Source organism: Mustelus asterias, chromosome 3 (assembly GCF_964213995.1).
Source record: "Mustelus asterias chromosome 3, sMusAst1.hap1.1, whole genome shotgun sequence".
Lineage (NCBI taxonomy): Eukaryota > Metazoa > Chordata > Chondrichthyes > Carcharhiniformes > Triakidae > Mustelus > Mustelus asterias.
This window is the reverse complement of record NC_135803.1, coordinates 131,551,306-131,576,411: the sequence shown is the minus strand read 5'-3', so window position 1 is coordinate 131,576,411 and position 25,106 is coordinate 131,551,306. Positions and strand designations below refer to the sequence as shown.

At 44.9% G+C, this 25,106-nt stretch overlaps 1 protein-coding gene across 1 annotated transcript in view; it reads right to left on the bottom strand.

The window, feature by feature from the left end:
• Positions 1-23,789, bottom strand: part of bicd2a (BICD cargo adaptor 2a) — a 106,266-nt gene extending 82,477 nt beyond the window's left edge. The window contains exon 1 of the mRNA XM_078210162.1: positions 23,562-23,789. Coding sequence (XP_078066288.1) covers positions 23,562-23,789 — 228 coding nt within the window. The remainder of the gene's footprint in view (positions 1-23,561) is intronic.
• Between the last annotated feature and the right edge of the window lie 1,317 nt (positions 23,790-25,106).

Here is a 25,106-nt window from a genome sequence, read left to right as displayed (position 1 = left end):
CGGGCGGATGAACACGTGGCTGAGGAGCTGGTGTAGGGGGCAGGGTTTCAGATTTCTAGATCATTGGGACCTCTTCTGGGGCAGGTGGGACCTGTACAAGAGAGATGGGTTACACCTGAACTACAAGGGGACCAATATACTTGCAGGGAGGTTTGCTAGTGTTATTGGGGAGCGTTTAAACTAGATTTGCAGGGGGGTGGGAACCAGAGTGCCAGAGCAGATAGTGGAGCGGGGGTAAAAATAAATGATGTTAATAGTTCATGCAAAATCACAAATAGAAGGGTTGTGTGTGGTGGTAATAATCTTCTGAGGTGTGTCTATTTCAATGCCAGGAGTATTGTGGGGAAGGCAGACGAGCTGAGGGCGTGGATCGACACATGGGATTATGACATTCTAGCCATTAGTGAAACTTGGCTACAGGAGGGGCAGGACTGGCAGCTCAATGTTCCAGGGTTCCGATGTTTCAGACGTGATAGAGACAGAGGGATGAAGGGTGTGGGGGGTGGCATTGCTAGTCAGGGAAAATGTTACAGCAGTGCTCAGGCAGGACAGATTAGAGGGCTTGTCTACCGAGGCCATATGGGTGGAGCTGAGAAACAGGAAAGGTATGACGACATTAATGGGGTTGTGTTATAGACCACCCAATAGTCAGCGAGAATTGGAGGAGCAAATCTGCAGAGAGATAGCAGACAACTGCAGGAAACATAAAGTTGTGATAGAAGGGGATTTTAATTTTCCACATATAGATTGGGACTCCCATACTGTTAAAGGTCTAGACGGGTTAGAGTTTGTAAAATGTGTTCAGGAAAATTTTCTAAATCAATATATAGAGGTACCAACTAGAGAGGATGCATTAGATCTCCTATTAGGAAACAGGTTAGGACAAGTGACGGAAGTGTGTGTAGGGGAACACTTTGGTTCCAGTGATCATAACGCCATTAGTTTCAACTTGATCATGGATAAAGATAGATCTGGTCCTCGGGTTGAGGTTCTAAACTGGAAAAAGGCCAAATTTGAAGAAATGAGAAAGGATCTAAAAAGCATGGATTGGGACAGGCTGTTCTCTGGCAAGGGTGTGATTGGTAAGTGGGAGGCCTTCAAAGGAGAAATTTTGAGAGTGCAGAGTTTGTATGTTCCTGTCAGGATTAAAGGCAAAGTGAATAAGAATAAGGAACCTTGGTTCTCGAGGGATATTGGAACTCTGATAAAGAAGAAGAGAGAGATGTATGACATGTATAGGCAACAGGGAGCAAAGAAGATGCTTGAGTAGTATAAAAAGTACAAGAAACTACTTAAGAAAGAAAACAGGAGGGCTAAAAGAAGACATGAGGTTGCTTTGGCAGACAAGGTGAAGAATAATCCTAAGAGCTTCTACAGGTATATTAAGAGCAAAAGGATAGTAAGGGATAAAATTGGTCCTCTTGAAGATCAGAGTGGTTGGCTATGTATGGAACCAAAAGAAATGGGGGAGATATTAAATGGGTTTTTTGCATCCGTATTTACTAAGGAAACTGGCATGGAGTCTATGGAAATAAGGCAAACAAGTAGGGAGGTCATGGAACCTTTACAGATTAAAGGGGAGGAGGTGCTTGCTGTCTTGAGGCAAATCAGAGTAGATAAATCCCCAGGACCGGACAGGGTATTCCCTCGGATCTTGAAGGAGACTAGTGTTGAAATTGCAGGGGCCCTGGCAGATATATTTAAAATGTTGGTATTCACGGTGAGGTGCCGGATGATTGGAGGATAGCTCATGTTGTTCCGTTTTTTAAAAAAGGCTCAAAAAGTAACGCGGGAAATTATAGGCCGGTAAGTTTGACGTCAGTAGTAGGTAAATTATTGGAAGGAGTACTAAGAGATAGGATCTACAAATATTTGGAATGGACAGGGACTTATTAGGGAGAGTCAACATGGCTTTGTGCGTGGTAGGTCATGTTTAACCAATCTATTAGAGTTTTCCGAGGAGGTTACCAGGAAAGTGGATGACGGGAAGGCAGTGGATGTTGTCGACATGGACTTCAGTAAGGCCTTTGACAAGGTCCCGCATGGGAGGTTAGTTAGGAAGGTTCAGTTGCTAGGTATACATAGAGAGGTAGTAAATTGGATTAGACATTGGCTCAATGGGAGAAGCCAGAGAGTGGTAGTGGAGGATTGCTTCTCTGAGTGGAGGCCTGTGACTAGTGGTGTGCCACAGGGATCAGTGCTGGGTCCATTGTTGTTTGTCATCTATATCAATGATCTGGATGATAATGTGGTAAATTGGATCAGCAAATTTGCTGATGATACAAAGATTGGAGGTGTAGTGGACAGTGAGGAAGGTTTTCAAAGCTTGCAGAGGGATTTGGACCAGCTAGAAAAATGGGCTGAAAAATGGCAGATGGAGTCTAATGCAGACAAGTGTGAGGTATTGCACTTTGGAAGGACAAACCAAGGTAGAACATACAAGGTAAATGGTGGGACACTGAAGAGTGCAGTAAAACAGAGGGATCTGGGAACACAGATACATAATTCCCTAAAAGTGGTGTCACAGGTAGATAGGGTGGTAAAGAGCGCTTTTGGTACATTGGCCTTTATAAATCAAAGTATTGAGTATAAGAGTTGGAATGTTATGGTGAGTTTGTATAAGACATTGGTGAGGCCGAATTTAGAGTATTGTGTGCAGTTTTGGTCACCTAATTACAGGAAGGATATTAATAAGGTTGAAAGAGTGCAGAGAAAGTTTACAAGGATGTTGCCGGGACTTGAGAAACTGAGTTACAGAGAAAGGTTGAATAGGTTAGGACTTTATTCCCTGGAGCGTAGAAGAATGAGGGGAGATTTGATAGAGGTGTATAAAATTATGATGGGTATAGATAGAGTGAATGCAAGCAGGCTTTTCCACTGAGGCTCGGGGAGAAAAAAACTAGAGGACATGGGTCAAGGGTGAAGGGGGAAAAGTTTAAAGGGAATATTAGGGGGGGCTTCTTCACACAGAGAGTGGTGGGAGTGTGGAATGAGCTGCCAGATGAAGTGGTGAATGCAAGCTCGCTTTTAACATTTAAGAAAAACTTGGACAGGGGTGTGGAGGGATATGGTCCAGGTGCAGGTCAGTGGGGCTAGGCAGAAAAATGGTTCAGCACAGCCAAGAAGGGCCAAAAGGCCTGTTTCTGTGCTGTAATGTTCTATGGTTCTATGGTTCTATGGAATTTGAAGAGGGTAATGTGCTGGACCAGAAGAGGAGAAAGAAGATGGAGAATGTAAAGATCCCCCGGCTGCACAGGAAGATGGCCAGGCATAGAACGGAGCTCAATGATTTTGTCAGGATGGCATTAACACCAGGAATCTGATTCAGGCACATTTCAGTTACGCCCAGGAGAACGGCATGACTGGAACTCAATTTGAGCTGCCAGCGAGAACACTTCCACTGAAGATGGAGTCTGGAGTAGATCCAATCTCACCGCCAAAGAAGATTTGGGAAGGTTACATCCTCCTGTCACCTCGATCCAGGCCTGCTGGGTTTGGGAGGGTGACATTCTCCCATCACCACTCTCTCACTGCTCAAAAAGAGGCTCCAGTCACCAGCATAGCCCGGAGGAGCCCTGGCCCAGGCCCAGTCCCAGTCCTCTCTATCTTTCCTGGTCTATGAGTTTACATAATAAGTAAATCATTAAAACAGCAGCCACAGTAATGGTTTCCACGGTGGGTTGAAGTCCAGCCCGTTTTTTTTCCAGTTCCACCTTCATTCCCAACCCCACAGCTGCCAATTAGCCACCGAACCTGCCCACCAGGCAATTAACAGGTTCAACCTGTGAAAGTCGAAAGGTGACTGCTTCTACCCGGGGATGGGCTTGAGACCAGGAAATAGTCCCAACATTTGTTTCCCAACACCTGAAGGAAAATCAGACCGTATCAGTCCCAGTTTTGACAATTCCAAATGATTCAGTATCCACAGCCTCTTCAGGGAACAGCTCCACTTCCCTTCATATGAAAAAAACACTCCCTAATTTTACTCCTGAATGACCTGGCTCTCATCCTAACCTGCTGGCTTCTCCAGAGGAAAGTTTCCCAGTATATATACTCTATCAAATCACTTTATCATTTTAACTGCCTCAGCTGCATTATCCCTCAACATTCTGAAACTCAAAATTATGGTTCACAGGAAAATTATTGGAGAGGATTCTTCGAGACAGGATTTACTCCCACTTGGAAATAAGTGGACGTATTAGCGAGAGGCAACATGGTTTTGTGAAGGGGAGGTCGTGTCTCACTAACTTGGTCAAGTTTTTCAAGGAAGTGACGAAGATGATTGATGAGGGTAGGGCAGTGGATGTTGTCTACATGGACTTCAGTAAGGCCTTTGACAAGGTCCCTCATGGCAGACTGGTGCAGAAGGTGAAGACGCATGGGATCAGAGGTGAGCTGGCAAGGTGGATACAGAACTGGCTCGGTCATAGAAGACAGAGGGTAGCAGTGAAGGGTGTGTTTCTGAATGGAGGGCTGTGACAAGTGGCATTCCTCAGGGATCAGTGCTGGGACCTTTGCTGTTTGTAATATATATAAATGATTTGGAGGAAAATGTAACTGGTTTGATTAGTAAGTTTGCGGACGACACAAAGGTTTGTGAAATTGCGGATAGCGATGAGGACCATCAGAAGATACAGCACGATATAGATTGGTTGGAGAATTGGGCAGAGAGATGGCAGATGGATTTAATCCGGACATATGTTGAGGTAATGCATTTTGGAAGCTCTAATACAGATGGGAAATATACAGTAAATGGCAGAATCCTTAAGAGTATTGATAGGCAAAGGGATCTGGGTGTACAGGTACACCGGTCACTGAAAGTGGCAATGCAGGTGGAGAAGGTAGTCAAGGAGGCATATAGCATGCTTGACGTCTCATCCTCTGGGGTGGGGTGGGAGGGGAGGGGGTGTGACGTAGCATCCTCTGGTCGGGTGGGGGGGTTCCGCTGCCAGTCTGCGGCCGATCCCTCCTGTTGGAGTGGACGTGCAGCCATGCCATCCCACAAAACCTTCAGGATGAAGCGATTCCTCGCTAAGAAGATGAAGCAGAACCGGTCGATTCCACAGTGGATCCGCATGAAAACCGGCTACAAGATCAGTACAAGTCCAAGAGGAGACACTGGAGAAGGACCAAGCTGGGCCTGTAAAGGGATACACCATCACTGATACACTACCAGCCACAGATTACTCTTTCCTGCGGGGCAGGAGAGCGGGAGAGATGACACCCCAGAGGATGAGACGTCACACCCCCTCCTCCTCCCCCCCCACCAACCTCCCCCCACCCCCCCCTGACTAGAGGATGATATGTCACAACCCCTCTCCTCCCCCCCCTCCCCCTCCCAGGGGACGATCGGTCACACCCCCTCCCCTCCCACCCCCCCCCAGAGGATGAGACGTCACACCCCCTCTCCTCCCACCCCCCCCCCCGCCCCCCAGGGGATGATTGGTCACACCCCTTCCCTCCCCCCCAGAGGATGAGGCGTCACACCCCCTCTCATCCCACCCCACCCAGAGGATGATACATCACACCCCCTCTCCTCCCCACCCCCCAGGGGATGACGGTCACACCCTCTCTCCTCCCATCTCCCCCCCCGCAGAGGATGAGACGTCACACCCCCTCCCCTCCTCCCACCCCCCTCTTCCCCGACGAGAGGATGACCTGGGTCAGAGAGCCGTTGCAGTCTCTGACCCCGCTCTTCGGAAGCTGCAGCGGCGACTTCGGACTTTTATTTTGCAGGTCGATTACAGCGCGGACGCGGATCGGGCCAGAAGACGGTAAAGTAGGATTTGGCGGTAGAGTTGGGCGCGCGGTTCATTAAGTCGATTTAAATGCATGCAAATGCATTTAAATCGTCGGGCCGCCCGATTCGGGCACGGGCCGGACCCGCGCCCGAACCGGGTGTCGGTAAAGCCGCGATCTGCTCGGATTTGGGTGCAGATCGTAATATAGGCCCGACGCCCAACTTTACCGCGATTTCGCACCGGTTTTGGTAAAATCGGGCCCTTGGTTTGTTCTCACTGGAACGACAGAGGTTGAGGGGCGACCTGATAGAAGTCGACAAGGTTATGAGGGGCATGGACAGAGTGGATAGTCAGAAGCTTTTTCCCAGGGTGGAAGAGTCAATTACTAGGGGGCGTCGGTTTAAGGTGCGAGGGGCAAAGTTTGAAAGAGACGTACGAGGGAAGTTTTTTACACAGGAAGTGGTGGGTGTCTGGAACTCGCTGCCGGGGGAAATAATGGAAGTGGATATGATAGTGACTTTTAAGGGGCGTCTTGACAAATACTTGAATAGGATGGGAATAGAGGGATATGGTCCCCGGAAGGGTCGGGGGTTTTAGTTCAGATGGGCAGCACGGTCGGTGCATGTTGGAGGGCCGAAGGGCCTGTTCCTGTGCTGTAAATTTCTTTGTTCTTTGTTCAAGTAAATTATGCTGAATTTATTATTTGATGCTCGTTAATTTATGCTCACACAACCTGCCTCATAACATTTGTTTTGACACATGAAAATGGCCTCTTAAAAGCAGATTAGAGAACTGCTGGTGCCCATGGAATCATATCCCAACATGAGTCAGTGCCTGATTTAATAACCAATCTAAAAATATTGATCTCTCTTTCAATTTCCCTCTTCCAAATTGACATAATAGATTCATGCATTCCTACGGGAACAGGATGGTACGGCCTTTGGATATGTTCAGTGCCGCTCTGTGAATTCAAACAAAAAATTCATTGTGGGTCTGTGGGGAGGGTGTGGTTGTTTGTCTCTGAATTGGCTTCAAGTTGGTATGAAGTACCAACTCTCATTAAAATTAATAGCACAGCTGTGAACCATTTAATATTTTCACAAGCCAGTTAACACATTCAAGCCAGGCTCAACAAACACCAAACACACTCTGACCTGCATTTCTATTGCTCTATGGACTCCATAATACAGCTTGGCGAGAGGGGATTGAGGCACCTGGACCTCCTTCCGGGGGCCTTTACTCCTCAGGGAGACAGGGAGGTGCCAGCAGTGCTGGTGCCCAGGGAATCATATCCCAACATGAGTCAGTGCCTGATTTAATAACCAATCTAAAAATATTGATCTCTCTTTCAATTTCCCTCTTCCAAATTAACATCATAGATTCATGCACATACATTTTTAAGATTTGTTAATGTCAATTATATTGTTGAGGTTAAGAGAATCACGTGATGGGGGTTAATTGTCTTTGAACATAAATTGGGGATAGCTGGGACACTGGGGGTGGAATTTTCCCGTCCCGCCTGCCATGGGAATCATAGCAGGCGGGGGCGGACCATGCAAAGGTCCACTGACCTTGGGCAGGAATTTCCAAACACAGCTGGAAAAATCCCATCCTGAGTGTGTGGGAGGAGAGCTGGACGACTGAACAAGTCAATAAAATCTCTGCATAAAAGAAAGCTGTGTGTCTTGATTTCAGTTTCAACAACTGGCGTGGATCCTGTTAACAATTGGCACAGAGAGAGAAGAGAAGGGTACGCCTCCTGCCTTGGGGATTTCCTATCAGGTTAAACCCCAAGGTGAGCAGTCTCTATTCATCCCCTCTGCCAGTGACCCCACTTCCTCCAGTAGGTAAAGCCAAGGAGGATGTACTTGCACCAATGGAGGAGACCTCCAGTAGGCTGGTGCACTCAAGGCTTTGGACCTCCAGAGGACATCATTCATGGTCATCAAAGACAACTTGCCAGTGCATGGAGCGGAGTGCCTCCACCTCAGCTGCTAAAGTCAGGGTTGCAGCAAGACATAGTGGCCATAAGCGAATACGTAATACTTTATGAGAGCATAAAGGTGGGATGATGTTTTAAAGAAGTTAAATTTGTCTCATGTTTATATTGCACATTGATTTGGTTTTACTTTATTCATGTGTACACCATCGTCATTTGTTGGGACTATTTGAGTCAGAGATCTAAATGCATTGGTACGGCTCATGATTTGACCCACATTGATGGTTACAGGGGAGTTAGGGATGTTTTCTATTGTGGAAGAAACAATGTTGTGTGTTTGCATTCACTTCAATCGAATGTTCATGTTAAGTGTCGAGTTTTATATTCGCCAGTCTGTAGGATATAGCTGAGATGGGCCTCCCTGACACTTAATGTCAAGGAATTGTCTGAGTTTATTCTGAACAGGATAGCTGAATAGTTGTAGGTGCTTTTAAAGCACGGTAACAATGGTGCAGGATCTGATTTCTTGGTCATGATAGGCTGATTGAAGTATGTCAAGTGTGAGACACATGTCCTCAGGCCCAGTATTCATTAGCGAGTGTGACAAAGCTCTGCTCCCCTTGCTTTTCTAGATGGCAGAGGACACAGGATCAAAGGTAGCTCCAGGAGGGAGGCCTGCAGTGTTTGGTAGACAATGCCAGAAGCAATGGAGTTCTGGTGATGGGAACATGGAAATGTAGGTACCTCACACTTGGGCGAATCAGGTGTATATTAGGTTGTCCTTGGCATCCCTTGCATGTCTCTCCATGGCCCTGGCATCCAGCAAAGATTAATGTGCATACATGTCCTCTTCTTCAAACTCATCCAGTTCATCCTTATCTAAGAAGGGGTGCTGCTGTTCCTCCTTCTCATGCTGTTGCAATGATTCTCAACATTGTTCGGCCACATTGTGCAGTGTGAGGGGACCACGAGTATTTGTGATACCCTCTCAGGTGCGTAATGCAGAACACCTTCAGACTGGTATAGGCGGCAGAAACACATTTTTCAGCAAGTCAATGGTTTGTTAGATGATGGCTTTGGTGGAGGCGTGAGCTGCATTCTAATGCTCTTTCTCTGTACAGCTGGGACGTCTCACTGGTGTCATCAGTCAGGTCCAGAGGAGAAAGCCCTTGTCATCCAGAATTCAGCCGCTCACCTGGGGTGGGGCCTCAAAGAGCTCTGCGATCTGCCAGTAGCACAAAATCTATGAGTCATACGAGCTCCCTGGGAATCAAGCGCAGACATGCATCAATTTCTGGGTGTTACCACAGGCTTGTTGCATGTTCAAAGATTGAAAGCCCTTGCGATTCACATATGCTGTTGACTGGTCTCAGGGAGCCACATGAATGCAATTGGTGACTCCTTGGACTCTTGGCAAACGAGCAATGGCCCCCATGCCCAGTGCCTTTGCTGTCTGGGTGTCCTCATGTATGGAGTAATTGATGAATTCATCCAGATGATGGAAGAGGTTACCTCCTCTACAGCACTGTGGGTGGCAGCCTGTGAAATGCCACACATGCCGCTCGTAGATCCCTGGAAACAATCTTTGGTTAAAATATTGAGCATGGCCTTGAGGGCCATTGGAATGGAGTTTCTACCAAATTCCTGCCAGAGGCTGCACATCCTGCTACAGGATCCGCGTATCTTTGTGGCTGCTTCTAGAGGTGACCTCAGCCTTTAGCATTGCCTCTCCTTTGTGTGCAGGTATTTGGTTCTCATCCTGAAGATGCAGTGACTTGGCGGTGCCCATTCTCTACAATGCCTTCCCTGGGTGCCTGCCTCTGGCAAATCTCCCACTCTGGTTGGTGGCCTGCTGTTGGCTTTGCAGCTTCTGTTGTTGGTCAATGACGGCCCTCCTTTAAGTATCCTCTCTTCCTGCTCCCTAGGCGGCAAGAAACATGGGTGCATCCGACTCATAGTGAATTCACTATTGAACTGTGCAAAGAAGGCAGGCAAGGATTTAAGAACATGGTCAGTAAAGCTGCTGAACAATTGGAATTTCACATTCTCCCGTGGGCCACACCCTGAATTCCCACCCTCCATCCCAGTGCTTCCACCCATGTAGACCTTGACTCAGGTCAGCTTAACCATAAATTTAGAGCATTGGCCAGTGACATTACCCACCACCTGGAATGCATCTCCATCTCCCCTCCTTCTGTCACCTTCAAATTTAAATCCATCATCCCTGACCCTCTGAACGTCATTGTGCACCTTTCCTCTGTCACTGTCAACCTCCAACCATCACTCTTGAATCTGTGACACTGGCAGTGGACCTGGCTTCTCTCCCACCCTACACCCCCTCATCATAGACATTCCTCCTCTAATCCTAGACCATCCTACCCCCCATCATCCTTGATATGTCCTTACAATCCCTTGGCTCATCCTGTGAGACCCACCAATATCCCTACCTTTGATTAGGCATTCCATCATATCACATCGACCTCTGCACAGTAATTCAGGACTTGTCCCATGACAGATAGCTTTTCTAACTTCAACACACAGGTCTTGACATTGGACACTACTGGACCTGCCCTTTAGTCCCCTCATTTTGCATTTCCTGATTGCTTCCCCCTGCCACACTTAAAAAGCCTGTCCAGATGGTGTGTACTTCCATGCCTAGATGCCAACCAGTCCCCTTTCTCAAAGTCCTCTTGCTGTTCTTCATGGCCCAACCGCAGTCCTGCTCCTCAAAGCCCTCTGGCTCCCTTTCATGATCCAACCCAACACCAGCCCCTCCCTCAAAAACCTCTGGCCACTGAAACCGGTGCCATGTGTTTCTCATGTGCTGCTGACTCAATCTTGAAGGTAGGACTTAATTTGAAAAAGTTTTAAGATAACAAGCAGAATTCTCCCATTTTGAGACTAAGTGCCATAGAAGAGTGAGAACAAAAAGGGTTTCCTGCTGCAGAGGCTGGCTGGAAAGTACAACAGATCCCAACCTCATGTAATGATAGTAGTGTAATTGATATGGCTATTTTTTTATGTTTAAGGGTATTGTTTAAAAATTCAGCTTTATGCTACAGGCAGTTGGTATGTTTGGAGGGAATGCAACTCAGATGCTGGGAAAGCAGCACCTTGCAAGTGGTTAGGTTAAGTAGAGTTAATGTACTTTCATTTACTTAAGTTCCCCTGGGATTTTGGATTAGAGTGACTGACAGGATCATGTGATATGTGCAGAGAAAAGAAAGTCTTTTGCAAAAAGGTGATGGAGTTTGGCTGTTCTGGTGGAAGTTGGGAGAATTTTGCAGGCTTCTGAAAGCTCTATATGTCTCTGAAAACTCCAAGGCTATTTATACTTATTATATATAGCAAGTATATTTGTGACTGATAACTATATTTAAAGTGGCCTTTAAGTCTGTAAGAGGAATGTTGCTTATTTGGAACTGAAACAGTAAGTGATAAGTTGGATATTAAAGTTGTTTCCTTTTCAATTTTTAAAATATTGCTCAACTGTTAATAGTTAAGTTGCTTCATTTGTTGAAGTTATATTTAAACGGTGTTGTTAAATAAAGTTTGTTTCATTATAAAAGATCCCTACTTTATCAGCGAAATCATTCCTGGAAGTATCCTCTTCTCACATTTAACCCAAAATAGAAAAATTCTTGAGGGTCTAGTCTGACTTCATTAATATACCTTGGGGTTCTGGACCCGGATCCTATCACTTATTATTCATCAATCGTGCACCCAGGTGTGTTGCGCCACATTCAGCGGTAGGACAGATATGGATGGCGCATTGTCTGCTGTCATGTCCAGGTGCCCAACATCACTGACCAACTATTGAAGAAAGAAGCTGAATGTCCTGAAAATGAAGATAGATATCTGGGAACATTCTGAGACCGGAAGATGGAACTCTTAAGAATGAAGATGGATCTCCTGGAACATTCTAAGGTTAGAAGATGGACCCCCTCCGGGACACCGAATCTATAAGGTCCACCTGCAGATTCCCCCCCCCCGTCCCACTGCTGGGGTGTTCCGGGGTTCAGGATTGGTGATGGCCTCCACCCTGAACTCCAGAGGCAGCCCCAAGCACTTCCATGTGAGGGCCGACATCTGCACGCCACGTCCAAACGTGTATCACACATGTTTTCCCACCGGCATGGGGATATCGGGCCTTCATCGGCATCACCAAGTGAGGTTCACGCCAGCATCCAGTGGGTTTTCCAACCTACCATAGTGGCACCAGCGCAAGATCCCACAGTAAATTCAAACTGGCATGCAGCCAATTTCTGGGACTCCCGCTATATTCTCTCCCCCCGCCTGCCATCGAACCCACTGGCAGGGGTTTGGGAGAATTCCAACCAATGAGTATTAATGGGATGCAAATGTATTGAATATAGGAAATCTGCCACAGGTCTCATGAGTCCCCCCCCCACCCCCCACCTTCTGCTGCAATGCTCTTGAATCGATCTTTGCATCTCAACCCGCCATCAGGAAACCAAGATTTCTGCTCCCACCTAATTAAATCTCCCCATCTCGCACATTTTCCCCTTTAATACAGCCCAGGGAGGCTGGAGTCTCATGTTGCTACTCAATTTTTACCCTTTCCCAAACGTGAGCAAGCAGTTCCTACTAACATACTGAACAGTGGTGTCTGAAGGGACAATTAACTTAATTTAGCTGGAAAGCAATGAAGATAATTTTGGGTGTTCAATCAGTTACTCCGTCAGTGAAAAAGTGAGAAGAACATATGGAAGAATATTGGAAATCAAACATTTCACATGTTGATAAAAGCAAATGTCTGCGGATGCTGGAATCTGAAACCTGGTCTGAATCTGAATCTCTTTTCGCATTGCACACATTGAACCTAAGTAGCTGTGGACACTGTTACTTACACATTCAAATCGGCTTCAAGCCAGTTTATACCAGAAATGAAACAACGCTGCCCAGATGTGTCTCAAAGCACTTTAGGTGTTCAGGAATTTTTAGGAAGTGTAGGAAATTAAGAAATTTTACAGGTCTGTCACAGTGGGGACAGAGCCGGAAAATGTGGCAAGCTGTTTAAAAGTCCTCGACTTCAGTGGGACAGGAAAATGCCGCCAGCAGGGGAGGGTAAACTAACCAGCCTCGAATGAGTTACGTTATCGTGGGTTAGTATCCGTTCGTCTGTTCATACGGGTGGCACGGTGGCACTACTGCCTCACAGCGCCAGTGACCCGGGTTCGATTCCCGGCTTGGGACACTGTCTGTGCGGAGTCTGCATGTTCTCCCCGTGTCTGCGTGGGTTTCCTCCGGGTGCTCCAGTTTCCTCCCACAGTCCAAAGATGTGCAGGTTAGTTGGATTGGCCATGCTAAATTGCCCCTTAGTGTCAGGGGACTAGCTAGGGTAAATGCATGGGGTTGTGGGGATAGGGCCTAGGTGGGATTGTGGTCGGTGCAGACTCAATGGACCGAATGGCCTCCTTCTGCACTGTAGGAATCTATGATTCTATATGTCAGGTAACATAAAGCTTCAAAAGAAATCTGGAGAAATAATTTTGAGGCTACAGGACAGAAGTAGAAATTAGTTTCTCACGTTAGCCCTTAGCTGATATTTAACTTTAAACTTGTTACAACAATTGTGTGGGCGGCACGGTAGCACAGTGGTTAGCACTGCTGCTTCACAGCTCCAGGGACCTGGGTTCAATTCCCAGCTTGGGTCACTGTCTGTGTGGAGTTTGCACATTCTCCTCGTGTCTGCGTGGGTTTCCTCTGGGTGCTTCGGTTTCCTCCCACAGCCCAAAGATGTGCGGGTTAGGTTGATTGGCCATGCTAAAATTGCCCTTAGTGTCCTGGGATGCGTAGGTTAGAGGGATTAGTGGGTAAATATGTAGGGATATGGGGATAGGGCCTGGGTGGGATTGTGGTTGGTGCAGACTCGATGGGCCGAATGGCCTCTTTCTGTGCTGTAGGGTTTCTAAGATTTCTAAGAAGAAATCAAGGCTTTTCACAAATTTAGGCGTGTTTGAAAGGAGGTTTAATACGATTAGAGTACCTCTGAATAAATAAAGAATTTTTATTGCACAGAGTATGTATATCCCAATTGGAAAATAATTAAATTAAAATTTGAAGATGAAAAGTATTGAAGGAAGTATTACAGAAAATATATTGAAATATTGGTTTGGATCTTTCTTTAAGAGAATCATTCTCAGGCAACCTGCAGGTAGTCTGGCAATTAAATAGTGATCGAGAGGCCCACTACCAAAAGCTTGCCCCTAAAACTGTCGCTGTCATTTCTATCTCGTGACCTCAACATAACCCTGATCTTTCCAACTGAAGTGTGCTGTTTTTAAATAAAGCAGAGAGGTAAACGCCCTCCCCAGGGTTTCTAGAACCGCAGTGACTCTATCGTCCAGACAGCAGATGGAAAAGCCCTAATTAAGTTCTGAAAGCCATTAGCTGGTGTGCCCTTTAGGCTATCTATGGAAACAGGCATTGCTGCCACTCGGGAAGTGACAACTCGCCTCGGAGTCGGTCACCGGACTGTTTCTCATGTCACGCCATACCTCTTGTAGATTGTATTGCAAATGCAAATTGTGAACTCTAACTTTTCCACCATCTGCATCATCTGAGAAGTGAATGTCACTACTTTCCACAGATAGCTCTTGAATCGGGGCTCAAAATTTCAATTGCTAGCTTTCTGGGTGATAAATAAGCACAGAAGGACCTCTCTGGTGTGTTGTGAGCATTTGTTCAATCAGCACTGAAAGTCAGCAGTCGGCCTTATTGGATAGGATGCCCTGGAATTACCCTTATGTCTGTTTCAGTCTACTTCACTGAATTTAACATGACTGAGCACAGCAGGGTGTTGGCAGTTTCTTGTGATGAAAAGCAGCCAAACCAATGGTTCTTAAAGGGACAGGCAAAGACGCTTATACTCACTTGATTATGGAGTCAGAAGAAACAGAAAAAATACATATAAAACTATGGGTTGCTTCTGACTTGAGCTTGCCCCCTTCCTGATTACTTTACCCCTCCTCCAGACTTATGCATTGCCTTCAACCAGTGTTCTAGACAGTTGATCTCATTCTCCCCCATGTTCTGAAAATTTCAGAGCAATAGCTAGTTGGTGTAGCTGCTTTCTGGGACAAAGCAGTCTAGTGTTTTGGCAGAAGACCAAGATTGCTCAGAGCCTACCAAAGAAAATCCCCCAGTGCTCAAATTACCACTATGGGCGGCACGGTGGCACAGTGGTTAGCACTGCTGCCTCACAGCGCCAGGGACCCAGGTTCAATTCCCAGCTTGGGTCACTGCCTGTGTGGAAAGTCTGCACGTTCTCCCCATGTCTGAGTCAGTTTCCTCCGGGTGCACCAGTTTCCTCTCACAGTCCGAAAGACATGCTGGTTAGGTGCAATGGCCATGCTAAATTTTCCCTCAGTGTACCCGAACAGGCGCCAGAGTGTGGCGACTGGGGGATTTTCACAGTAACTTCATTGCAGTGTTAATGTAAGCCTACTTGTGACACTAATAAATAAACCTTATTACCAGTTTCCAGTGATGCATCACCAGTCAGCAGCAAAAATGAGTAGCTATCCTGTCACTTCACCAATATGGATGGAACACCTCTGGATTTTGACATGCCCGGCAATCAAACTGTAGAATGGAAAGGTTCAAAAATGGTTTGAGTGAAAACCGTAGGACACAAGAAGACAAGATTCAGGGTGGTACATGGCCAACGAAGCAAAATTAAAGCCTGTGGTAATTTTCAAATTTGAATTTTAAAATTCTCTGCAGCAGATTTTGTGCAAGTCCATTACAACAGTTAAATGGATGAGGATGAAGTAAAGGTGTCGATCGATAATATGTGTAAATGGCATCCAGGTGGCCTACACAAAGATGCCAGCTTATCAACGTGGGACATGTTCAGATTTCATATAACTAATGAGATCAAGAGGCGCTTGCAAAGAACTAGGACCAATATTGCAATTATACCAGCGCGTCTAACATTCAATGTTTAACAAGCCATTCAAGAATAATGTTCATGCCAAAAAATAGGTGAGTCGTCGTTGGAGAAAAACCTTCACCAAGAGTGGAAACATGCATACTGCTCCATTTGATGTTTGTATCATTTCATCATCAAATCGTGGGATGCTATTAATGTATAAATTATTATTCAATTGTTCAAAAAATGCAGAATATCCAATTGAATGAATGGAGGGGAAGATGGTTTGTTGTGGAGGGATGATTCTGAAAGTGAAAGCATCAAATCTAATCCAGAGTGGGATGATGATGCCATAGGCAAAGCGACCCTGAATGAATTTGATGAACACCTTGCGTCGGATGTTGAAGACAATTAGTTTGACAGTTTTTAAACTGTTTTTATTGTGGTTAAAGGCATACTTGTAGAATTAATTCTTTCAATGAAATATGTCACATTGATTTAATTTGAATTACTGGTGGTATTTTTGTCACCTTTCAAAATGGTGACTACCTAAACCAAGACCGTCATTCGCATTTTATACCTGGTGTATAAGTTGATCCCCATTTTTGGAAGGATTTTTCAAGGCTTCAAAAGTCGACTTATATACTGCAATCTACATGAGATCATAAGTAGTTGAGGCCCCATCATTAATCCCTGTGCCACTCCACTAGTTAGAATTTGCAAATGACCTGAAAATGACCAATTTATTCTGACTCTGGTTCCTGTTAGTTAGCCAATCGTTTATCCATGCTAATATATCACCATGAATACCATGAGCTCTTGTGTAGTAATCTTTCATGTGGCAACTTATCAAATGCTTTTTGGAAATCCATCTACTGGTTCTCCTTTATCCGTTCTGCTTGTTACACCCTAAAACTCTAATAAATTTATCAAACACAATTTCCCTTTCACAAAACCACGTTGACTCGGCGGCACGGTAGCACAGTGGTTAGCACTGCTGCTTCACAGCTCCAGGGTCCCGGGTTCGATTCCCAGCTTGGGTCACTGTCTGTGTGGAGTTTGCACATTCTCCTCGTGTCTGCGTGGGTTTCCTCCAGGTGCTCCGGTTTCCTCCCACAGTCCAAAGATGTGCGGGTTAGGTTGATTGGCCAGGTTAAAAATTGCCCCTTAGAATCCTGAGATGCGTAGGTTAGAGGGATTAGCGGGTAAATATGTGGGGGTAGGGCCTGGGTGGGATTGTGGTCGGTGCAGACTCGATGGGCCGAATGGCCTCCCTCTGCACTGTGGGGTTTCTATGATTTCTAATTGAATTCTGATTTTCTAAATACCCTGGTAATACCTCCTTAATAATGGATTCTAGCATTTCCCAATGTTGGGCTAACTGGTCTATGACTTCCTGCTTTTTGTCACCGTCCTTTCTTGAATAGAAGTGTTACATTTGGGTTTTCCAATCCACTGGGATCTTTCCCCCATTTAGGGAATTTTTGAAGATATAAATAATGCATCCACTATCTCTGCAGCCATTTCTTTTAAGACACTAGGCTGCAAATCATCAGGCCTTGAGGATTTGTTCAACCTTTAGTCTCAGTAGCTTCCTAGAACTTTTTTCTCTAGTGATAGTGATTGTTTTAAGTTGCTCCCTTCCTTTGCCTCTTGATTTTCTATTATTTTGAGTCTCCTATTGTGAAGAAAAACACTTGTTCAAAGTCTTTTCCCTGTTTCCCATTCTTATTTCTCCAGTCTCACCCTCCAAGAGTACAACATTTATTTTAGCTATGGTTTTCCTTTTTATATACTTGTAGAAGATTTTATTGTTTGTTTTTATATTTCTTGTTAATTCAATCGCATCCTCAATTTCTCCCTTTTTAAATCATTCTTTGCTGGTTTCTAAAACTTTCCCAATTTCTGGTCTACCACTAATCTTTGCAACATTGTATTCCTTTTCTTTAATTTGTTACCATTCTTAACTACCTTTGTTATCCACAGATTGCGCTTCCTTCTGGTAGAGTCTTTCTTCCTCAATGGAATATATCATTGTTGAGAATTATGAAATAAAGCCTTAAATATCTGCCACTGCTGATCTACTGTCTCACCTTTTAACCTATTTTCCTAGTTCACTTTAGCCGACTCTTGTCTTCAAACTTTTATTATTCATTTATGAGATCTGGGCATTGCTGGCTAGGCCCGCATTTATTGCCCATCTCTAGTTGTCCTTGAGAAGGTGGTGGTGAGCTGCCTTCTTGAACTTCTTGAAATTGCCTTTATTTAAGTTTAAAACATTAGTTTCAGGCACAGATTTCTCACCTTGAAACTGAATGTGAAATTTGATCATGTTACGATCACTCGTGCCTGGAGGATCCTTTATGATGAGGTCATTAATTAATCCTGTCTCATTGCTCATTACTAGGTCTTAAGTAGCATGTTCCTTGGTTGGTTCCAAAACAATTGTTCTAATAAATTGTCCTGAATCCACTCTATGAACTCATCTTCCAGGCTATCTTTGCCAATTTGATTCGTCCAATTTACAAGAAGATTGGAATTGCTCATGATTACTGTAATACCCTTCTTACAAATCCCCATTATTTCTTGATTTATACTCTATCCTATATTTCTGTAGCTATTGTTAGAGGGCCGATAAACTACTCCCACCAGTGACTTCTTTCTTTTGCTACTTACCTCCACACAAACTAATTCTACAACTTGGTCTTCTAAGCCAAGATTATTTCTCACTGCTGTACTGATATCATCCTTTATAACAAAGCTAGCTTATCTCCTTTTCCTTTCTTCTGTCTGTTAGGATGTACACTGACGTGCTGGATTTTCACAATACTTTCTGTTTTTGTTTTAGCTTTACACAATATGCAATTTTTAAAAAAATGTCTGACTATTCATTTACCATCTTTGACAGTGCAACACTTCGTCACTGGTGGCATGGTAGCACAGTGGTTAGCACTGCTGCTTCACAGTTCCAGGGTCCTGGGTTCGATTCCCGGCTCGGGTCACTGTCTGTGTGGAGTTTGCACATTCTCCTCGTGTCTGCGTGGGTTTCCTCCGGGTGCTCCGGTTTCCTCCCACAGTCCAAAGATGTGTGGGTTAGGTTGATCGGCCAGGTTAAAAAAATTGCCCCTTAGAGTCCTGGGATGCGTAGGTTAGAGGGATTAGCGGGTAAAATATGTGGGGATAGGGCCTGGGTGGGATTGTGGTCGGTGCAGACTCGATGGGCCGAATGGCCTCCTTCTGCACTGTAGGGTTTCTATGATTTTATGATTCACTGCCGTAGTGAACTGTGTTCTCAAATTCTGGAATGGAGCCCAAACCCACAATCTTCTCCTGGAAAGATTGCTACCACTGTGCCAAGTTGGCACCATTTTTAAACAAAAGGTATTTTTGAGATCAATAATAATATATTTTATTATTCAGTTATATCCAGTAGAGATCTTCTCAGGTTGTCAGACCTAGCAACTCATAATATGTATAAAATATTTGGATGAAATATTCAAAAGAAGGATATCTAATTTTGTACGACACTAAATTATGTAGGGAATTGTATTAAATCATCTGACACTTCTCACTGATGTGAATTGGGAATCGAGCGAGCAGGTCTGAGGTTTGTCTCTCCCTGTGATTCTGTACCTTTGTAAAAAAAATCAGAGCAGAGGTCAGAGATTCATTAAACCATGAATCATAAATAAATCACTGTTGTCATCATTTGTCATAGGAATGCACACCATGGCTTCAGGCTGGTTCAAAACAGGAGCTGCAGCTTGGTAAGACACTCCCTAATTGTAGAGCTTGCATCCTTAAAGCTGCTTGACAGTACTTCCCATTGAAGCTTCAATTATTGAAGTATTCATTTTGGAATTCATTGCTCTGAGATTTTCCTTGCATTTGTTTGATAGATCAGGTTTTGTCGCCGTTTGCAATTTTTACAAATTTTGGCCTCGGCATTTCCCACTTAATTTTGGAACTCACACTTTCAGTTGCAGCAATCAAAATTCTGATGGTAGGAATTGCTTTCCATTCATCTGTATTGAAGGGTAAAAGGAGGCTGGAGGAATCAGTGGCAGGTCTGTTTGTACAAGAGGTAGGCTGTCTGCATCCACCCTTACTGAACTTGCTGAGCTTATCAATCAAGACACCCCAATATGTCTACAGCGATCTGCTTTCAACTGGTTCTGCTTCACCAGAGCACCTGACGGGTGTTATACCACGAGCCCAATCCAGACCTTGCATCAGAGTGGTGCAATTTTTCAAGGGACAAGCTTTCCAAAATTACAGGGCATTATAGATAGTACATGAGACCATATGGACAGAAACAGATTCTATTCTATTAATGTCCAAGTGTCTATGAATACATGTAGTAAGCTACCTAAGTGATTACCTGTCAATATTATCGGAGACAACAAACCACCATTACCTGAAAAGAAAGATGGTAAATTGGATGGCTTCTTGGTGATACAGGATATTCCCTTTATCCCAATCTAAATACCTTTATGGGGCTATCATGAACATAAATTAAAGCAGGTTTCATGCTGGAACACACCATCACTATATCTCCTCCCATGACCCTCAGAATGTCCTATGACACACATCTCGGACATACTCTCTTCCACCTTCTTCCATCGGGAAAAATATACAGAAGTCTGAGATCATGTGTTATGGTTCAGGTCAGAAACTCCAAAGCGTTTTCTGGAGCCCACCTGGATCATATATTTTGCATCTTGAATTTGGCTAGAATAAGCATGCTATATTTCACTTCAGATATGATTCAAATGACTCACTAGGGAGCTTTTATCAAACAAAGTTTATTTAAGAATATAGTTAACATGTATAGTAAGAAAATTAGCAAGAACTCTAATCAATCCAAACAAGAAACAAAACAACCACTATAATGTATAACCCTTAACAAATATATCTAATGTGTTCCAATCAAACCAAACCCGTAGACAGAAGACCCTTTTCACAGGTTTAAAACAGCAAAGACTAATGCTCATGTGATACTGGACTTGTGACCTTTGCATGAAGTCTGCAGTTCTCTGGATAGACTCAGAACAGTTTGAAGTCAGAACAGCTTCTCAAAACACCAGGGACTCTAGGCAAGCCACCAACTCCCGATTCCCTTCAGAAAGGCAAGACTTTGCTTTCAGATGATCAGCAGAATTTCCAAAACCAGAGAGAGAGGGAGCTCTTTTCAGCTTGATGCCCCTTCTAAAAACTAAAACTCAAACTAAACAGCAGCTCCAAACTGAAAATGAAAAAACTTCTATCACCTGACCTGCCAACCAGTTTTTCTCCTAACAATGTTGCAGAGTCATAAACATCCCAGAGTAAAAACAAACAAACCCCATATAAGTGGCAATAAAAGGGCGGCACGGTAGCACAGTGGTTAGCACTGCTGCTTCACAGCTCCAGGAACCTGGGTTCGATTCCCGGCTTGGGTCACTGTCTGTGTGGAGTTTGCACATTCTCCTCGTGTCTGCGTGGGTTTCCTCCGGGTGCTCCGGTTTCCTTCAACAGTCCAAAGATGTGCGGGTTAGGTTGATTGGACATGCTAAAATTGCCCCTTAGTGTCCTGAGATGCATAGGTTAGAGGGTTTAGCGGGTAAATATATAGGGATAAGGGGGTAGGGCCTGGGTGGGATTGTGGTCGGTGCAGACTCGATGGGCCAAATGGCCTCTTTCTGCACTGTAGGGTTTCTATGATTTGTTCTTTCTATGATAAAAGGACATCTGGTAGACAGCTTGGCAATGATGAGAAAAACAAACTGAAAAAGTTTGTTTACAACTGCAGAGTACATGAGTTTAAAAAAAACCTTTGTTAAAGGTACACTAACGTCACACATGCACCAACCTATTCAAGAATAGCTTCTTCCCTGCTGCCATCAGACTTTTCAATGGATCTGCCTTATTTTAAGCTGATCTTCCTCCACACCCTAGCTATAACTGTAACACTATATTCTGCACCATCCCCTTTCCTTTTCCCCTATGTACTCTATGAACAGCATGCTTTGTCTGTATAGCGCACAAGAAACAATACTTTTCACTGTATCCCAATACATGACAATAATAAATCAAATAAATAAATCAAACACAGAGATTTGATGGTCACACGAATATCATTAATAATGCCCTGGATTTTTGGAAAGCCTACCAGGGATAAGAGTCCTGTGCCCTCTCCAGTTTGTGTCTGTTTTACACAAGGAAAGTGAGAAAGACATTTCTCCTCGAATGTTATCAGCCAGTGGCTTTATTTATGAATGAACAGCTGACTGGCTTATTTCGCAGAGGTCTCCGCCTGTGGCCTGGAATGATCCTATTGCAAAGAAGCTTAATATTATAGTGACCTTCACAGTAAGTAAGGCAAGCCTTTGGTGGCAGCAGCATACTCTCTGAGGAGCAGCAGTACAAGTAGTCGTACCAGGTCCCAAGATGCAGAGGAAGATATTGGATGCAAAGATACTTCACTACTGCATATACTGTGGCTTCAATCCACTGCCCCCCATTCCCCCCACAAACTCCCCACTTACCACCAATGTTTTTAAATCCAGGAATGAGCACCCTGAGTCTAGCAGCAGTTCAAGAAGGCTGCTCACCACTGCCTTCTCACGGGCAATTAGGAATGGGCAATAAACACTGGCCTTGCCAGCAATGCTCACATCCTATGAATAAGTTAAAAATCAATGCTGGGCTAATTGTAAGGAGCACACAGAGTTCCACAGATCAAAATATACCAGGATATTTGGTATAAATAGAAGAGTCTTATTGACTTTGCACTGTGGAGCCAGGGGCATGAAAAGGTAAGCAGAGAGAGCACACTGGGAAGAAATACATGATTCACAGCAGAGAATCAATCACATGATAACATTACTTAGCAGTCACAAAGTTTTCATCATCTGATTCAACCTTTTAAATCGCATTGATTCTTGCGATTCCTTTTTCACCAGGGTGTTTATAATGCTGCATGTTGGGATCCGTCCATCAAGCAAGGAGGATGCTGACAATTGCACCATGTTAACCTATTCTAAAATCAATCGTGTCTGTCTTGTTAGAAACAATCAGCTGGACATCCGGTGTACACCAGTAAAGATTATCCCTTGTCTAGGCTGTAGAATAGGATCAACACTGAGTATAAGTACAGTTCAGTCGTCACAGTGATTACAACTGCCCTTTTGCTTCTCTGGAAGCAGCTGCATATTCTCAGGCACTGCATCCTCTGTGTATCTTCATCCTGCTATCCTCAGGTTCTGCATCCGCTGCTGTATCTTCATCCTGCTAATCTCAGGGACTGTATCCTCTGTGTATCTTCATCCTGCTGTCCTCAGGCTCTGCATCCTCTGTGTATCTTCATCGTGCCGTCCTCAGGCTCTGCATCCTCTGTGTATCTTCATCGTACTGTCCTCAGGGACTGCATCCTCTGTGTATCTTCATCCTGCTATCCTCAACGACTGCATCCTCTGTGTATCTTCATCCTACAATCCTCAGCGACTGCATCCTCTGTGTATCTTTGTCTTGCTATCCTCAGGCACTGTGTCTTCTTCTGTATCTTCATCCTGCTGTCCTCGGGGACTGCATCCTCTGCTACTCCCTGATGGTCCAAGGAATCCCATGGATTTGAAATCCTTCCTGGGATTAGTGAATTATTATGGGAAGTTTATTCCTAATTTAGCTTCTTTGCTGGCTCTCCCTGCACGTTCCGCTGCGCAGGGTCTAGGGGACACTGCAACTGAAGGTTTTTAACAGAGTTAAACAGCAACTTTTTTCCTCTCATTTATTGACTCATTTTTACACCAAAAAGGACCTTATCTTGAGAAGTGATGTCTTTCCTTATGGGGTTAGGGCAGGAATGGCACATCGCTGGAAAGATGGGACAGAGAAATCTATTGTGCACACACCTAGGATCCTCTCAGATGCTGAGTGGAGGTATTCCCAGATCGAGAAAGCAGGATTGGCAGTTGGTTTTGGCATTAAAAGGTTCCATCAATACGTCTATGGTAGAACCTTTATCATAGTGACTGATCATAAACTTCCGCTGGGACTTTTTAAAGAAAGCAAAGCAATGCCTCCGCCTGGATAAAGCATTGGGCTTTGTTATTGGCAGTATATGAATATCTCCTATAGAGCCGCCCAAGACCCAGATAGCTAAAGCCGATTCACTGACTTCTCTGCCGTTGCCTGGAAGTCTGGTTTCACCACCAGCTGTGAAAGGGGTCATGATGGCACTCAATTTTTTGGACACCTTGCCGGTATCAGCGAGGCAAAAGGACCCAGTCCTGTCTAAATTAAAAAACATAATACCATTCGGGGCAATCAACGGACAGCCCTCAGATGAAATGAAACACTGTTGGATGAAGAAAGACGACCTCAGTGTCGAGGATGGTATTATCCTCTGGGGTTCCTGTGTGGTTCTTCCTCGCTCAGGGCAACATCTGATACTTATGGAATTACCCAATAGCCACCCTGGGATTTCAGAGATGAAAATGCTAGCCAGCAGCTATGTATGGTGGCCCGGCCTTGAGGCAGACATTACTGACTTGGTTAGACAGTGTTGCCACGCCAAAAGAATCGGAAACTGCCCCCCCCCCCCCCCCCCCCCACCTCAGCCTCCCTACATCCATGGGAGTGGCCTGGTAGACCCTGCTTGTGAGTGCATGTAGATTTCACCAGACCCTTTTCTGGCTCCATGTTCTTGATTATGGTTGACATGCATTCCAAATGGTTAGAGATACATTGTACAAACTCCACCACTTCCCATGCTATTGATGAGAAACTACAACGTTTCTGCACAAATGGGATACTCGAAATCCTAGTCTCTGAAGCACCGAGTTTCAGACCTTCCTGCTTTCCAATGGAATCAAACACATTAAGACAGCACCCTATCACTTGTCATCAAATGGGTTGGCTGAACGAGCAGTGCAGATTGTACGATTAGCCTGAAGAAGCAACCTGCAGCGTCATTAGAAACTAAACTGGCATGATTTCTATTCGACTACAGGACTACCCCTCACACAATGACAGAAATCAACACAATGGGATTATTAATGGGAAGGAGGCATTGGACAAGATTAATCTTATTTTTCCCAACCTGGCGGGGAGGCTGGAGTGCCCACCAGAGACCTAGAAATAGAACAATGATTCTGAAAGGACAGACAGAACATTCAAAACCTGTGACCCAATCCAGGCAAGGAACTTCGGGGTTGGCCTCTTGGGTACCTGCGTCATATAAGGTCCAAGTGCAGGACAAAGTTATCAAGAACACCCGAACCATCTCAGAAATAGGGAACCTGTGCCAGTACAGGCCTCAGACCCGCTATGGGGACAGCCATTGCCAGCGTCGAGACTTGCCTGCCCCTCCGGGTAATGAGGACACGGATTCTGAAATGGATGCAAAAGAAACCAGTGCTCCTACTGAAGTCAGACCTTGAGAAGAGCCGGAGTCGGCATCTTTGTGGCATTCCCTTCGGAAGCGAATGTCTCCAATCCGCTTCACACTCCCTGATCCTGTCCTGTCTCCAGTTGACCTCAGGCCAAT